General features: G+C 40.2%; 1 protein-coding gene across 1 annotated transcript; it reads right to left on the bottom strand.

The window, feature by feature from the left end:
- Positions 1–434: 434 nt before the first annotated feature.
- On the bottom strand, positions 435–15,499 carry spock3 (SPARC (osteonectin), cwcv and kazal like domains proteoglycan 3). The gene is made up of 11 exons (XM_034120752.1): positions 15,367–15,499; positions 15,091–15,213; positions 7,984–8,023; positions 6,883–6,991; positions 5,890–5,998; positions 5,638–5,746; positions 5,287–5,400; positions 4,956–5,177; positions 3,433–3,495; positions 3,192–3,329; positions 435–2,694 (listed from the first exon to the last, which is right to left on the bottom strand). Exons 2-11 carry the CDS (start codon positions 15,211–15,213, stop codon positions 2,537–2,539), a joined length of 1,185 nt encoding a protein of 394 aa, XP_033976643.1. The 5' UTR covers positions 15,367–15,499; the 3' UTR covers positions 435–2,536.
- Positions 15,500–17,031: the final 1,532 nt, after the last annotated feature.

Below are 17,031 nucleotides of genomic sequence, written 5' to 3'. Positions count from 1 at the left end.
GACTCATAAAATATTCACCTGTTCTCCTACATAATGCAGTAATGTTCCTGCACACAGAACTCTTTGCCTACAAAAAAGCAGAGTTATAAACTCCTGACTGTCAGCCTTCTCTCCTTTTAAATTAACTCTGAACTTCCACTTGTGAAAGGTGTAGTGTCATTTAATCTAGGAATTCTCACACCTCAATAGCAGCTGCACACCCTAAGAAAATGAGAAATGATGAACTTGTGCTTTCTCAGTTCCTAAAAATATGCATTGGTAATTTTTTATATCACATATCCCCAGTTTTTTGACCACGCTTTTTCTCAAATTTAGCCCATAAATACAGAACTGAAACAAAACATGGAACTGAAATGTTCACAAAATAGGGAAACAAGAGTTTGCTGCATGCATTCAGTCTGTCCGCAAAGTATTTTTCAATGATACAGTCAAGCTAACATTGGTCAATATAGCTTTTATTTCAGCAAATCATACATACACTGTAAAAAATGCATCTGTATCATAACCTTTACACCATCTGGGCTGTGATGACAGTGTTTGATTGGTTGGGAGTGGCTACAGTGTCTGAGGTCATCAAAATGATTTGCATGTCATCATTAAACTCATGAAACAGCACACTTTAAGACGGAAATGTTTTCCTGTTCCTATAAGTGAATTGAAATTCCAAGTTAAAAGGAATGAAGGGAGCAAAACAAAAATCTAAAATCTATTGGACAGTAAGATGGCACTTTTCAGATCTTAACATGGAATTTCAACAATGGATTGATTGAAAATGAAGCCCAAAGGCAGATTAATAATTGAAAATCAACATAGGAGCTCAGATATTCAGAGGTCTGGATAAACAGTCACAGAATACGCAAATCTGGGATCAGTTTTCAGCCCAGACAGATAAACAATATAAGTTGTCAGAGCAGATAAATTACAAATCAAGCTTTTGAAACAAAGTGAAAGCAAAACAATGAAAGGTGATAATTTCTTTTTTCATATAAAGCTTTCTAAATCAAAGCTTCCTCTAGCCAGTGTACTAATATATAAAACGTTTTCAAATCTGGCAGAATCTAAGTGTTTTTATGTCTTAACTGCTAAGTATATCTGTGCTTCTCTACATTCTATCTATCATGTAACAAATGAAAAGATCTGAAATATGGCCTATGTAACACTATTGTAAGAGAGACCCAAACACAAGCCATACCAAAACCCAAGTAGTATTCGAGCTTGACAGTAAAGCCACTCTTATGCAGTCTAATGGCGAGCTTAATTCAGTCCAGTAAGCATGCCTCTCCCACAATCACCACCATCTGTCCTTACCGGAAAAAGGCACACCTTACCCTTTATCCCCCGCCAGACATTTTCTAGAGGTCTGCATGGCTCCGTGTTTTTAATACCATGCTCAAATCACGTTAAGACTCATAACTGAACATTTCAAACATAATGTTTTCTTCTTCTGAGCTGTGATGAGGTTGATTTCAAGCTCAAAGACATATTAAAGGTCAACAACATGTTTCTTTTTTAAAATCACACAGACTTGTAGCTCAAGCAGTTTATAACTATGCAAGTGCAGTTTCATCTGTACACGCTTGAGGTATTTTTTTTCCCCTCAAGCACCATTATGTTTTGAGTTCCGTAAAGGTTTAGCCTCTGGCTCTACAGACTGAAACAACATCACGCAGTATTAGACATGCTACGACAAATCTGTTTCATCTTCTGTATTCATCCAACAATGGATTAGAAAAATAGATATTAATAATATTTCCCCCATTACACCACCGGCCAAGCAGTAATCTGTCTTTCCTCTTTGCTGAGCCGTTGAGATGATTTGACTTGATTTGTGTCTCTGTGAAAACAGCTAGCATGTCGGTTCTGATTGCTATCCAACTCACACTGGGTTTTTTTGTAGCCTTAATTCTCCTAATGAAGCATGTCTAACGCTTATCTTGTTTTTCCACACAGTTACAGTCACAGTTACAAATCAAGATCAAAAGAAACCTAAAGAGTGCAATATTCTCTTATCTACATCATCAACATCCCACCTATACACAGGAACATTTGATAAGGAGTAATTGGGTGGGGGGCTGGGGGGGACAGGATGAAGGAATAAAAAAGGGAAAATCTCTTTAACAATGCGCCTCAAGCATCAACACACTCAGGCATTAGAGTGCTGCACAAAGACAGGACACACTAGAAGACACAGACTGTCCAATGAAGGGAGAGGTCTTTGCACATGTGACCAAATCCAAAGGATCGGATTGGTTGTTGATAAAGTCCTTGTCATCTTCTCTGGTTTGCTGACACACAAGTGAACAAGTGTCATTAACCAATCATATTTTATACTTAGAGAAGAAGAGAAATGATAAACGTTTGCCAGGAATATTGTTTTTTTGTCTTTTCTTTTAACTTATGAACAAACAATACACAGAGAGTAGTCCATAGGCTGATAGTACGATTAAGTATCTGCCTGGGGAGTCACCTAGAAACGTGCAGTTTGACCAAACAAACAGTTTTCTCTTTTATCTTTTTTTGTTTTAGTTTTTTGAAATTACGACAGATATTCGTCGTTGTCATCGTCGTCATCCTCATCTTCGTCGTCCTCATTGTCCATCCCGGTCTGGTATTCGAGGACAAGGGAATCTTCATCATCATCGGTGAACAGCGAGTCTCCGCTGCCCAGGTCGCCAGAAGACTCCAAAATCACGCCTAGGAGCAGAGATTAGTTGGTAAGAAAAAAGTTACTATGAGAAGATTCAAAACACTTTTATATCTGCACTTTGAATATGAGCCAGTAGGTTTAGCTTAGCATAAAGCAACCTCACATTAAGGACGAGGTTCACTTAGAATTCCCAGGCCAAGAAATACATAAACACGGATGGTAGGTGGATTCTGTTCCATTCTTTACGCTAAGATAAACTCACTGGCTGCTGACAGTAGCTTCAATATGAACAGACTGATATGAGAGTGATATCAATCTAACTCTCTGCAATCAAGCAAATAAATATAATCTGATCCAACAACAGTTTATGCAATAAATACACTGTGCTAAGTGACAGATTTCAGAAGTTAGAAAATGGTGTTGACATAAATATCTATAAAGTATTTCCTCCATGATGCCTTTGCTGCTAATCCTACCGTCTGGCTTTGTTCTCTCACACAAGCCCAGAAATATGACACTGTATTTTCCTCAGAGTTTTGCCTACCGCAGTTTGCAGGGCCATGGATGCGTGAGCTGGCCACCTCGTTGCCATAGCGATCCACACACCAGCACTGGCCGCTGCTGCTGTGACACTGGTGGGACCTGTAGTAACCCACCTCATCGCAGGATGGCAGGTACTGACCTACACATTCAAGCCAAAGCACACAGGTGCACACCACCAGTTAGGGTAACCCACAGTGTGTGTTGTTAGGGCTTCTGTGTGTGTTTCAGTGTGTGTGTCTTACCAAGCAGTTTCTTCCCCGCTTGCTTTTTGTTGATGCTGGACAGCTCTGCTTTACAAGGGGAATCTGAAAAAGAGAGACACAGGACGCTGGTTACAAACTGCAGAAGTCTGCTTTTCCAGGAACGCATCTGTTTGAGTGAACGTGTTCTCCCTTTGAGATATTCTGCTTTTGTCCTGAAGTTTGCTTTCCTGCTGCCTAAGCTTTTACAAGTGCAGCCTAGTGATTCATCTATGAATACATTTTATGTGACCAAAAACCATCATCTTTGTCCTTCGTCTCATCCAATTACATTCTAACACAATATATTAGAATGTTTGTGTTCCGTTTTATTGAATTGCTTCAAGGGAAAGTAAGCCGTTCTGATTGAATGGAAGATCTCTGTAATATTTATATCCGTTGAAGAAAAGTTTTGTCTCATTAAAACTTGGGTCTTTGTCTTTTGTTTGTTTTGGCCTTCACTTATTTTGGTTATCAAAACAATGTGCAATGTAACTAAGTTACTGCTGCAATGGTAAACAAGAAGTATGAAAGGGCAATAGACATGAGACAATCAGACAGGCGAAACGGGCCAAAACGAAGGCTAATTACTTTAAAATATTTCATTTGGAATTAAAACTAAATCCTTTATTCCACAGACAGTGTGTCTGCACAATTGCGATCATTATAGTAGATGTAGGAGCCAATTAACACTGTGGGTATAAAGGTAGGAACCTATGTTTGTGGTTAGAGGTTCCGCCGGAAGGCCATACAGTTTTTGACCACACACGGAACACACACGGAGAACACACACACACACACACACACACACACACACACACACACACACACCACACACACACACACACACACACACACACACACACACACACACACACACACACACACACACACACACACACACACACGGAGCACACACGGAGCACACACACAAACACGGGATTACAAACATTTGCAAAAGGTATTGTGTGGACCGTAATATTGTGTATGGTGAATTAAAAAATGAAGCAAGTTAAATGGACACCAGTGAACAGGAAATAAATGGACTGTATTTAACTGGAAACTTTGCATCGAACTTTTATTCACCGAGCAAACTTTGTGTGCGTCAATTACGCCAACATAGCGGATCCTCAGAGGCTTAAAGCGTTGGCTTAGCCTCTACAGTAGGTCTTAGATAAACCTGAAAATCAGTCAATTGTAATGGATGTTTACAATGGAGATACACATTGGTTAAGTGGGTCATACTTTTTATTTGTTTTGCTTTTGTCTTTGTCATTTTCTAAATAGGGTTTGGCTTACTTGGGGTTTTATTTAAGGCCTGTATTGTTGTCTGCTCATGTTACCTGTATTTTGTTATCCAAAAAAGAAAGTAGGACCAAATATTTGGATAAAATGAGAACTTCACTTTCCATGTTTACATCACAAGAGGAAGACAGAAGCTGAATCTGTATTTGCATGTTTCTCCAGGTTTGAATTCATTTTACTTTTAAATTGTATTTGCATGTGAGTGCTTGGAGCTGCCGTACCTGTGAACCTCTGGAAGCACGTGCACCACTCAGAGCTGGTTATAACTTTGTTGGCATGTGTATCACAGGATTTGAAGAAGGCGTCAGAGCACGGCTCATTCCTGTCCAGGTAGAGGCTCTTAATCTCCGATTGGTCCAGCTGGACGTCAAAGTTTGTGTCCAGTCGGGAGAACATCCAGCCCAGAGGGTCCTTACAAATAGGGGAAGCCCCGACCTCGAACTCTGCGGGGCGAAAGGTTAAAAAATAAGAGAGTGTAGATGCAGCCAGGTATCTCATGGATTATTGGGTTTTCTCTAATTCCTCTCTCTTTGTTAGTGCCACTTCACTTACTGTTCTTCTCTGGCTTCTGGATCTTGACTCTCTTAGGCATGCCATTCTCATGCAGCACTCTGAACCAGTCTCTCAGACGACTCACCACCTCCTTCAGGTCCGACTCACTGCACACTGAGAAACAATAACTCATGATTAATAATGATGAATTGATGTTTTTTGTATCCATAAGTCATGGTCAAATACAGTACATAATAAACTTGTAGGGATTCAGTATCACTTTATCAGGACGGAAGGGCTTCAGTGTGTCTGGAAGGGGCTTTAACGTTGGCTTGGACACCAGTAAAGACTTTTTAATTGAGGAGAATTTCCTATCTTGCAGTATGCAGTCATGTGTGCAGAAATGTGTACCTTTCTTCTCTGCAGAGCTCTGTTCAGGCTGAGCTGGGCAAGGACACATGCCAGGACACTTCACAGCGATCTTCTTTCCTGTGATGCATGCCTGGTAGTCTAACTTACACTGAGCCGGAGCGAAAGAGACAAGGACAGATGGGACCAGACAGAAGAGGAAGTCAAATCAGGATGTGTGTCTCTTCAAGAGGAAATGAAAAAACAAGTGCTCAGATGTCTCTATTATGGGAAATAATTAGGGTGTGGGGGTACCTTTGTGGAGTAGGAGTGGCCGTCGGTTCCACAAACAGGAGAGGGGTGAACCACAGGGCAGGGTGTGCACTTTGACCCCGGACTCTGGAACAAGCTGGCATCTTTGAAACTAGAGAGGAGATTCAAAGGATTTGATTTACACCCACACACACTTAAAATCTGACTATGCAAATGAAAATATTTCAAACAATGCAGTTGACCTGCTCTCCATCACAATGTACTGTCTTTTATTCAAACCCATTTTAGTCTAAGCATTCTGCATCCACAGTGGATTTTCTTGTTCTTACATCAATTTCAGAAACGAGAATTAGGATGTATTTGTGATTATTTTGTGATTTGCTGGCAATGTTTAGTGGTAATTGTGTTGCTGCTAAGAATGGAAAATGAGGTCAGTATGACATTACTGTCCTCTGCCCAGTCTGCAGTGTCACAGACAGACACACACACACACACACACACACACACACACACACACACACACACACACACACACACACACACACACACACACACACACACACACACACACACACACACACACACACACACACACACACACACACACACACACACACACACACACACACACACACACACCACACACACACACACACACACACACACACACACAGGCCCATTCATATCACTTGGCAGGACTTTGTGTCCGTTGTAAGGTACTGCCAGGGCTGGGGTAATTGGACTTAACAGTATTGTCGCACAACAGTCACAAGAGAGCCAGGCAACCGGTGGACCAGCTGGAACAAAATAAAACCACCCCTCTGGTGCTGTTACTTATCATGCTGCATGAATAATTGAGCAAAAAATAAATAAAATGAGGGAGGGAGTGATACAAAATTTTAATTTTGATTTTGATCCTAATCCACTGGCATTTGTGTTTCATTTTTGGCACGGATACAACTCACGTCTGTATTAAAAAGAAAGTGTGTGTGTTGGCGTGTGTGTTAGTGTGAGTGACTGTAAGCATGGTCTTACCTAACTCTCCTCTGGCTGACACAAGTGGCAGTCTTATAATCCTCAGCCACACACACCTTGTGGCGACTGCATTTGATCTTAAGACATGGGTCTTTGGCTGGATCAAGGCCTATAAAGAAACACAAACAGAGATACAGGTTCATAAGTCCTTTCAGTGTGTATTGTTTATATGTTTGCAACCAAACCACAGTGTCTTTATTAAAACAGATTCCTAGAAAGACTAAGTTTTCATGGTTGTTGTTTTCATGGTTGTTGTTGGCACTGTGTCATCGCATACTGGCAATGTCTCTATCACGAAGAACTGAAGCTATAATGCCATTAAGTATCCCTACAGCTAAAAACAGATGGAACTGGTAAGAGAGCCACTTCTGACCTTACTCTGCACTGAGTCTCATGGGTGCTCTTGCAGCAATCCTCTAACTGATCTGGTATCAGATCTCACAGCTAAGGGCCATATTTGGCTGAAGAGCTGATTTTAGATCTGTGTCTCAGGCTCTGTTGGTAAAGACAAACTAGCGGTTTCTAACCGCTTGTCAGCCTTCAGCCTTCAGCCTTGCACCTATGGTGCAGGATCTAAATCCCTCGGCTGATCTCAGAACAGTTTCTGAATAACCTCTGGTCTAAAGAACCCCTCTGTAATCCCTGAGCAGCTTTGGCAGATTATCCTGCCTCCATCCTCCAACGCAGCTCCTAATGCTATTGTTTCCATGATGTGTGTGTGTTGATGTGTGTGTGAGACACAGTAATAAGTGAGAGTGAATGTGTGAATGTCCTGGTTTGCCTGAATGTGTGTATGAGTGTATTGGTTTTTGTTTTGCTGTAAAATTATATGATAAAAGACAAGGAAAATCATAACTCAGTGGTATATGACATTTTAACCCTTATATATTCCTTTTTAATTTTATGTTGACATTCTCCAGAAAAACCTCCAGATACATATCCATATGCAGATACATTTTTTAAACAAAACTCTATAAATACATTTCAAAGGTTTGTTTGGCTGCGGAAGAGGTATGAATTATCTTTGTCCTTTCCAGTGTTTTCTGGTTTTATCACAAAGCCAACAGCACAACCACACGAGGCTCTTTTCCTCACACCCACCTTGATCGAAGGGCTTGGATGGAGTCCATGTTCCAGGCTCCTGAAACAAGGTAAAAACAAAATCATAAAAAACATAGTCCAGGTGACATCTAAAGTGAATAGAACATGACAAACACAAGATTTTTGAGCAATCATACAAACCTCCACTTCCTTTAGGAGAAAGCATTACAGAGAGAAAGAAAATAAGAAATACATTTTGATTAGGTTAATATTTCTTAATGGTCAATGACATATTGATATTATGACATCAGCTTTGTGCAAAGCAAGGGACCCGTGTGTGAGCCGATACGTGCACAATGTGCTCCTCCTGCTTCCTTAATATCACCTCATGCACATTTTTTATACCATATACACATACAATAAAGTCAGAACATCACATCAACAAAACAGGCACAGCTGTTTAAAAATGTGAAAGGAATATTAAACTTGAATGTTTTGGTTTTCAATTAACTGATTATGAAAAGCTTTGAGAAAGAACATAAATGTTTTTAGCTATTTAAAGATAAGGGAAGCAAGAACATTTCATAAAATGAAATTGGGGCAATCTAAATAATGATAAGCCAGTAAGATTAGCATTAAATTACACAGCAGAAAAACATGAATATAGATTTAGCATTGTTGAATATGCATCGGATTGAGTCTTCAGTGACATCAAAGCAAACCTTTTGTCACATTTTGTAATCGATGAAGTTGTAAATGAGGCCACTGACATTGCAGTTACACAATTGACCTTAAATATAAAAGTCCAATAATAAAGCAAATGTAATCAATAGTTGAAGCTGCAGTGATGGAGGTTTTTTTCTCTATACTTAAAATACTGCATTGTCCAATTATAGAAAAATAATCATATTAAAATGGTTATTTCCCACATAAATTGCGTTTCCTTTCCCATAATGGTTTAAAAGTAAAGTGTTTTTTAAAACCTTGTTAGACACAGTGAAGTCAAACGGTTCAATCTGTTGCCAGTGGATGAGTTTCAACAGTCTAAATAAGGATTGCATGAAGGTGAATGATTTGCCTGCTTTTAATAGGACACACCCAGGGGCTTCTGGCTCATGATGCAAATGAAACGATGTTAAGAAATAGTGAGCCGTGTGCCTTTTTAACTCAGTCCTTAGATCTCATTCACTGGTTTACTCTCAATCTCTGGTTCTCTCTCTGGGCATGTTCTCTCTCATTCTGTCACAACGATAACCTCTTCTGAACAAATGAATGTCTATGTGTGCGTGTATGTGTGTGTGTGTGTGTGTGTGTGTGACTCATTCAATTCTATATGCCAGAACAAATAGGAAGGGAGGGAAAGAGGCGAGAAAATAACATCTTATCAGCATAAATCCCACAGTGTGGCCAAGATGAGACGTGTGTGTTATCCACACAGTAAAGCCCTCTATTGTACATTTGTACATTCAATGTTGTGCAAATCTTCAGCAGGATGTTTCAAATTCAATAACAGTAAAGAGTACAATTCACACCTTGCTCCTCAACAGCAGTGAGAAATGAGTGACGCAATAGTAAAGTATAGACAGTTATCAATTATGATGCTGTAAGAAAGTGAGGAACAGTGAAAATGCCCCTTCTTTCAGCTTTAAAAATGCAAAAAGAATTAAATTATTTACCTAAGACACTAAGACACTATTGCCCTGCACAACAATTGCATTTGTAATACCAGCTGCACTACAGTAGTTAAAGGGTCTAAGTGGAGTTGAGTGAATTGGTGTGTAATGTGTATTTTTTTTTTAAAGTTCCAGTAAAGTGTGATATACTCTACTACTTCATATTGGAGCGCATGTTTTGTTTCTGGTTTGACATATTAGCAACGCATCATGTATTTTTTTCAGGACTGGGTGAAATATGGTTAACTTCCTGCAGATTTTCAGTTCAGTTTTGTTAACAGGTACGATATGTTCTCTTGGACTGAGATGCAGTTTCAGTAATGTGCAGTATGTTTCCTTTAATCTCACCCACAGAGGCAATGACAATGACAGAGTTACTGACCTTCATTATATAATATTGACGCTGTCTTTTATTTTTAAGTATATCATTGCCATTGATTCTGCAGGATTTATAATCAATACAATTCATACATTGTTCTATCAATACGTGCCGCCACATTGGAAATGATGAATATTACACAGTAGGCTTATTCACATACAGCAGGCCTAAACTGGTTACTGATGGTCAGAAATGAGACCTGAATATTAAGACATCTATGTGTCTGTATGTTGAGAGCATGTCTGGCCCAAACCCTTATACTTTGACACAAAAAAAAAGCAGAACACTCACTGAGTCAGAGAGTCTCTGTCTGTCTCACTTCCTTGCACTCTATAAGGTGAGGGTCAACTCTGGCTTTTTCTCAGCTCTAATTAAGTTATCCCTCTCGTCCGTCATTGCTGCCACATTCTGACCCTCTGTATCTCCACTATGGCCTCGCATCTGTATCACTTCTACCTCTCGACCTTCCACCTTATAAAATGGTCCCTGTTACGAAAGAGTTCAACAGTGGCCATTGGCTCTGTCTGTTTTTTTATTTAGAATTACGCACAGTACATCTTAATATAAAGAAAACATGCATACAGAAAGATTAGCAAAGATAAAGCCTAATAGAAAGGTACTTTTGTTTCTGTTTCCCTCTGGCACTGCTGACCATTGAAACTGAATAATGAGAACATTGCATTATAAGAAGCCGGGCCCTCCTGACCAGTCAAGACAACAATAGTGCTTGCGGTCTGATTTCTTAATGGAATCAACTGACGCACGCAAGCGCACACACCACACACACGCAAATACACAGAGCATATGCACATACATATACATGCTTACTCAGAAAATAAACTTGACTGTAGTGCCAGAATGTGTCAGCACTACAAAGCATCAAATAACTGGATGCATGCACTCCACAGCACATGCAACCAGCCACCCACTTTCCAATAACCCACAGAAAACCTCAAATTCAACAATAGGTCTAATGGCCTCCTGAGTGTGTGCTAAAAATAGCAACTTTTCAATTTATCTTTCCATCTCTTTCCACCTGCTCTCTCTCCTTGCAGTTTCAACCGTTTTTTCCTCATGTGCACAAACACACACAGACACAATACTGTGTGTTTGTTATCTCTGTTGGCAAACATCCTAATGTGCTTGTGTGCAAACTAATACTGCTATCAAGATAAAGTGTTGCCAAACTTGATTTACATTTAAATCAGATTTTCACAAATCCTCCCTATTAATTGTGTCCTAGTGGCTTCATTGGATCCTTGCTGCCTCCCGCTAACTTCCAACAGGAGAAATATGTGCATGTTTTCACTGTACTGGCTCTGCTTGTCTTGCTCAAGCTTGTCGCATGCATGCACGCACAAACACACACGAATACACACTGAGGTGCTTTGAAGTGGAAAAGGCCTCAAGCTCTGTACCTTCCCTCCGAAACACAAACTACACAGGACATCCGTGCACAGTAAAACACACAAAGAGAGACGAGACGAGAGGAGAGGACAGAAGAAGAGAGGGCAGGAGAGGAGAGGAGAGGAGAGGATGATGATGATGAAAAGGAGTATTCTGATCTAATTAGGCTGGTCCAAACAATTTCCTCCTAAAATCACATGTCCTATATTTTGTTTTTCCTTCATTTCTTACATTATAAAACCTATCTTTCTCCTCAGCTTATCTCCTGACTCAGGCAGTGGTTGTAGGTTGGCCAAAGTCCATAAAAGCTGAGCAGAAAGTCTAAAAAATCTGAGATGGCACCAGAGCTGCAAAAAAGGCCCCAGGCTCTCCAGCCATCCTAACAGGACGTACAGTAAATCAGTGGCCAAGATCCTATCTAGTGCACTTAGCAGGAGACCTACTTATGACTCTCGGTGAAAGATGAAAGCTAAAGTACAAAGTACATGCCTAACATGTAAAATGTAAATCACAGTAGAGCAAAGTGTTGCATAGAATACCAGTGCATGAGTTAAAAAGAATATAGCTGTGTTTTTCTGGGAGACAGAAACAGCTGTTTGTAAAACCATTACTTAGTTTGTGTGTAAAATCTTTCCTTAATACTCGCAAACTTCAAACTTGTGATTAACGTCAGTTGCGTTACAACATTTAAATGCAATGACATTCTTATAATGTGTTGCTAAAGGTGACATTTGTAGCTCTGCTCAATCAAAGCCATTCAACATTGTAAACAGGAAGTAGCTGCAACATCACAAGCTGCAACATAACTTCCAAAAATAGGTGTGCGTTTGTTTTAGTTATATACAGTGTGCATACATAGAACAATATGTTTCAGGATTAATCATTTCACAGTTCACAGTGAGAAGAAAATATCTGTTTAGGTTAGATGAAATGTTAAAATAATGTAAAAAAATACCGTTTTACATCTTTTCAGTCACGTGTCATGATGTGTAAATCATATCAAATAACATTTTATGTAGCAAGCTTATGTTAGCTTTGTCAATTGCTAATTAGCTGCAGTTGGGCTGAACATGAGAGTTAGCATGGTTAAACACCAAACTAAAATATATTAGAAAGGGCAGGTGTACAAGCTCCAGTTGTTAAAAAGTTCATATTGTAGATGCAATCAGGCAATCTACGTTTTTTCATACACTTTTCTTAATAGGATATGTATCTCAGAAGTACATTTTGCACGTTCTACATATTCACCACCATCTCGAGCAAAGCACTGTTTAGTTTATACATGGGTATATGTTTGTACAGGGGCTATGATATTTTTAACACTGAGAACATAGCTGCTTCACATGTTTAAATGGCAACACAAATACAAAGAGAAAGCTTAGTAAGTTTCCCAAGACTATCTGTCACTGCTTCTTCAGTTATTCAGTTGAATGACGGTGTGTACAATAATTTCCTCTGTGAAAGAATGTAGAAACACACAGTCACACAGATAGAATCTGGGACACAGCACTAAGACAGGAAATGACACCTCTATCTCGAATGCCTGAGCCTCAAGGTTAAAACACAGTTGTGAATGCACACACAGCCTTCAGTCCACTCTGCTCTCTTTCATCTTTCCACTCTCATTACCCTGTACCTCCTTCTCAGGTATCTTTCTATCTGTACTTTTTGTTCTGTTCTAAATGAGTTAACTATCCACTCGTTGCCACACACACACACACACACACACACACACACACACACACACACACACACACACACACACACACACACACACACACACACACACACACACACACACACACACACACACACACACACACACACACACACACACACACACACACAATCATCTAACAGTAAATAGCACAGCACATGGCCAATCACATTCCCCCCCTCCTGAAACCCTATTTGCATAATCCAAAATCCTGATCAGTAGTTGGACCTGTGGTGAGTCACATGGGTCCACCTGAGCCCCTGGGTTCATACGCTTACAGTAATTGAGATGGGCATTGAAAAGTGCAGGTTAAAATACATGTTACACGTTCAAAACATGAACATGTAGACCTACTCCTATCATTTGAAATTGAAAACAACGTTGCCCTTGCTTTAGTCTACCTCTCTGAAAGAGGGTGCTCTAACTTAAAGGAAAACAGAGCATTCATGTGTGCAGCATGGTGGTAAAACCACTTGTCAAAGCTAGTTTGCATAAAAAATGCGTTGACCATGTTATTTTTTTACCATAGCTCCTGAGCAAAAAGCCTGTTTATTATAATTTATGTTTGGGTGCATTAACAGTTGGTGCATACATGCTTAATGTAGGCGTTTTTGTGTTTTAGTGAGAATGAGTGCAAGTGCAAGCATGTACAAATCATGTCTGCTGGTGTCGACCCAGTAATCTGTGGTTAGAGGCAAGATATCCTTCTAACAAATACTCCACCTGAAAAGCTTAATTACGTTGTAATACTGGAAGGCACAATCAGACTTTTTTCCCTTGCATTTTACCGATTTCTGATAGTGATTTTCACAGTATTTTATCCACAATCTAAATCTGATGTATTATAAAGTATTAATGTGTCTCGCTACAGTAAAAATTATGTATCTTCACTAAAGGATTGATGCCCAGTGGATATAATGTACATGTGAACATCATGAATGCAGTTATTCTAAGCTGGCCAGGGGTGGTCCTGGTCAGTGGAGATCTAGGACTTTATTTGAAATATTTGAATAAGTCCAAGGACAGGCATCTATAACTACTGCACATTAAACATGCTAAGAAAGATCATTATATCAAACACAAAATAAAACACAGCTGGCCTTCTGTAACATTAAGGACAAACCAACACACTATTTTAAAAACACTGTTAACAAACTCATTGTAGCCTGCAATGAATTTACAATTCATTCCACTATAGTCAAACATTTTAGGTTTTGTATTTTATGGGAACATACATATATAAATGCAATAAAAATGTAATTAAAAAGCCACAAAAGCCTACATTTGAATAACAACATTTTATGGCAAGCATACAATGCTCCATCCAGTTTTGAACAATCACTCCAGTCACTCTGTATTTGAAATAAAATCTAACAAATGAAAGGTTAATATCAGCTGCCACTGAATGAACAAACTGGATAATGTTTAGTAGGCTACTTTGACACACATGCGGGACTGTGTTATCTGGCGACACACGCTAGCATTTTGGAGAAGGGGGAGTGTCACTATTTTATCTCACTCTGTTTTTGCCACTAGCCTACATCCCTTTGGCAGGTGTTAATCAGTCTCATCTAAAAAGCTCCTGTAGGCCTCATTGCTGCGGACTCCCTCGATCATATACCTGCCCATAATTAGGCCCTTTTTTTTCGGGGACTCTGTGGTGCCTCTCGGCCAGCTAGGCTATGTGCACTTGTGTTTCACAGAGGCCTCGGCTACCTCTGCAAAGCAAAGAGCTGCAATCGAGAAAAACACACTCACGGGCAACGATCATCCCAGTATCGCTAGTGTATTTACTGTCTCGGTGGCACGAGTCATGCACTTGTGACACACAACACAAACGGGCCCCGTGACGCTTCGCTTGGACACAACTAGAAAACGAGCAGCGCATGATCACAAACCAATGAGGGAGAAAAGGGGGGTGTGAGGGGGCTGTAAATTAGATAATGAGGAGGGAAATGGCGCTAATGATATAAACCGGGAATATGACTTACATCTCTGAATTTATCCCATCTTCCGGCGAGCCACTTATCATCCAAAAAATTGCCGCTGTCGGAGCGAGCGGAGACGTGTCCGAAGGCGACGGCGCACACACACAGCAAGGCGACGCTCAGCATCTGCGGAAACACAACAACAGCACGGAGAGAGGACATCCGATCAGGCTGGAGGACACCGCAATCGGGTTGAAAACAGAGGCAGTTTGATGTCCATCACACCAGCGATGAACGTCAACAGATAATAATATGATGCAGAGGTGTTCGTTCTCCTACCTTGTCGCATCAGCTGCTTTCCAGACTGTATGTGCTCGCTGCCGTTTTCTGTCACTAGTAATAACAGCTCTCTCTCTCTCTCTCTCTCTCGCTCTCGCTCTCTCGCTCTCTCTCTCTCTCTCTCTCTCCCTCTCTCTCTCTCTCTCTCTCTCTTTCTCTCTCTCTCTCCGCATCGGCTGTCTGTGCGCAGCAGAAAACGGGAACGCGCATGGCACCGTGCGCGGCCCCTTCGCTCTGTCCCTCTTTTCTTTTTCAGCTCTGCCTCTCCTCAGTGCGGAGGAAACGGTCATGATGGCTCACTGTGGGCCACCGCAAGAGTGTCTTCCACTGATTACGACCTATGAAAAAAACATTAGGCAATCTTATGATAACGTTTAGAAAATCAAGACACACATATAGAAGGTTGCAGTGTTTCACTGATGGCATGAACACTACACAAACTAACACAAAATGATACTGTATATAACTATTTATATCTTAACTATTATATAACTTAAAATACAATTAAAGGGTTATTTCCTAAAATAATTAGCCTACTGTAGTGTTTATGCCCTTTACTTCTCCCATGTTTCTCCTCTGTGCCATCACATGGGAGCCGCTCCAGCTTGTTTTTACAGTAGTGATTCATGAGAGAGTTCTGCTCACATTCCTGGCAGAGGTTAGCTCAGGACTGTAAAATGATGCCACAAGATGAGACAGTCTCCATAATAAATGCACCTAAATGGCTCACTCTGTAAGATTTGTGAAGATAGTCTACAACCACCCTTTAGGTATTGCAAAGCCCCAAATATGCTTGCTCACAGTGGTTATGTGTTATTGAAGGTGTTTCAAGGAGGGAAATGTGATGCCACAGCAACTGCTGACAACATACGGATAGACAGACAACAACAATTAAAGGAAAAAACAAAAAGGTGTCAGGCCATCGAGAGGTATCAGATCCTCTTTAATATGTTTTGTTATTCTCCAAGTTTCTGAACTACTTGAGGAATTAATACTTTCCTTTCAAAAGTTATCTGGTGCTGGAGCGCTGTCCAACACGTCAGGTCAATATCATCTAAAGATGTTAAACTACATTGAAATCTGGTGACTGTAAAGTCATGTGAGTCACATTATTTTCATAGTTGTCAAACCGTTCAGTGAGCCATCATGTATCTGCATTCACTGCAATGATTGTACACTCAGTTCTTCTGTTTTTGTTCTCCTATTTGAAATTGTAGTTGATCAAGCTAAAGCAATGGACAGAGAAGAAAATGGTGCATGCTGTTGAAATAAAACAGCATAAATCTTGCAAACATGGAGAGGGGGAGCAAGTTAGAGAGAATTCATATTATTTGAGGCTCTTCAGAGAGAAGCCTGATGGTCAGATGGGTCATGGCATTATTATGCACAGTTGCTGTAGAAACCAACCTTGACCTCAGCTTCACATCTTCATCTTCATAAGAGGCAGAGGAAAAAGTGTGTGTGTGGGCATGTGAAAAAGATGACAGGGTTCAGCTATTTGAAAGTCAAATTAGAACTATGAAGCATGCATGACTGCATAAAAGTGATGCACAAGAGTGTATCATGGGGGGTGGAGTGCAACTTAGTTGCAACCGGTGAACTGCATAGGCACACAAAAGGTGAAGACAATTACAAAAAAAGTGTTGTTAGTTCTATGTTCCCTCC

This window comes from Trematomus bernacchii, unplaced genomic scaffold (genome assembly GCF_902827165.1).
Source record: "Trematomus bernacchii unplaced genomic scaffold, fTreBer1.1, whole genome shotgun sequence".
NCBI lineage: Eukaryota > Metazoa > Chordata > Actinopteri > Perciformes > Nototheniidae > Trematomus > Trematomus bernacchii.
This window is presented reverse-complemented; position numbering and strand designations above follow the sequence as displayed.

Excerpts from the sequence above, each read along its gene's own strand:
- spock3 (XM_034120752.1), bottom strand. The coding sequence starts at position 15,213 with ATGCTGAGCGTCGCCTTGCTGTGTGTGTGCGCCGTCGCCTTCGGACAC. Across the intron at positions 3,330-3,432 it reads AGCGGGGAAGAAACTGCTTG|GTCAGTACCTGCCATCCTGC; the intron begins GTAAGACACACA and ends TTGAATGTGTAG. Across the intron at positions 2,695-3,191 it reads CCATGGCCCTGCAAACTGCG|GCGTGATTTTGGAGTCTTCT; the intron begins GTAGGCAAAACT and ends CTCTGCTCCTAG.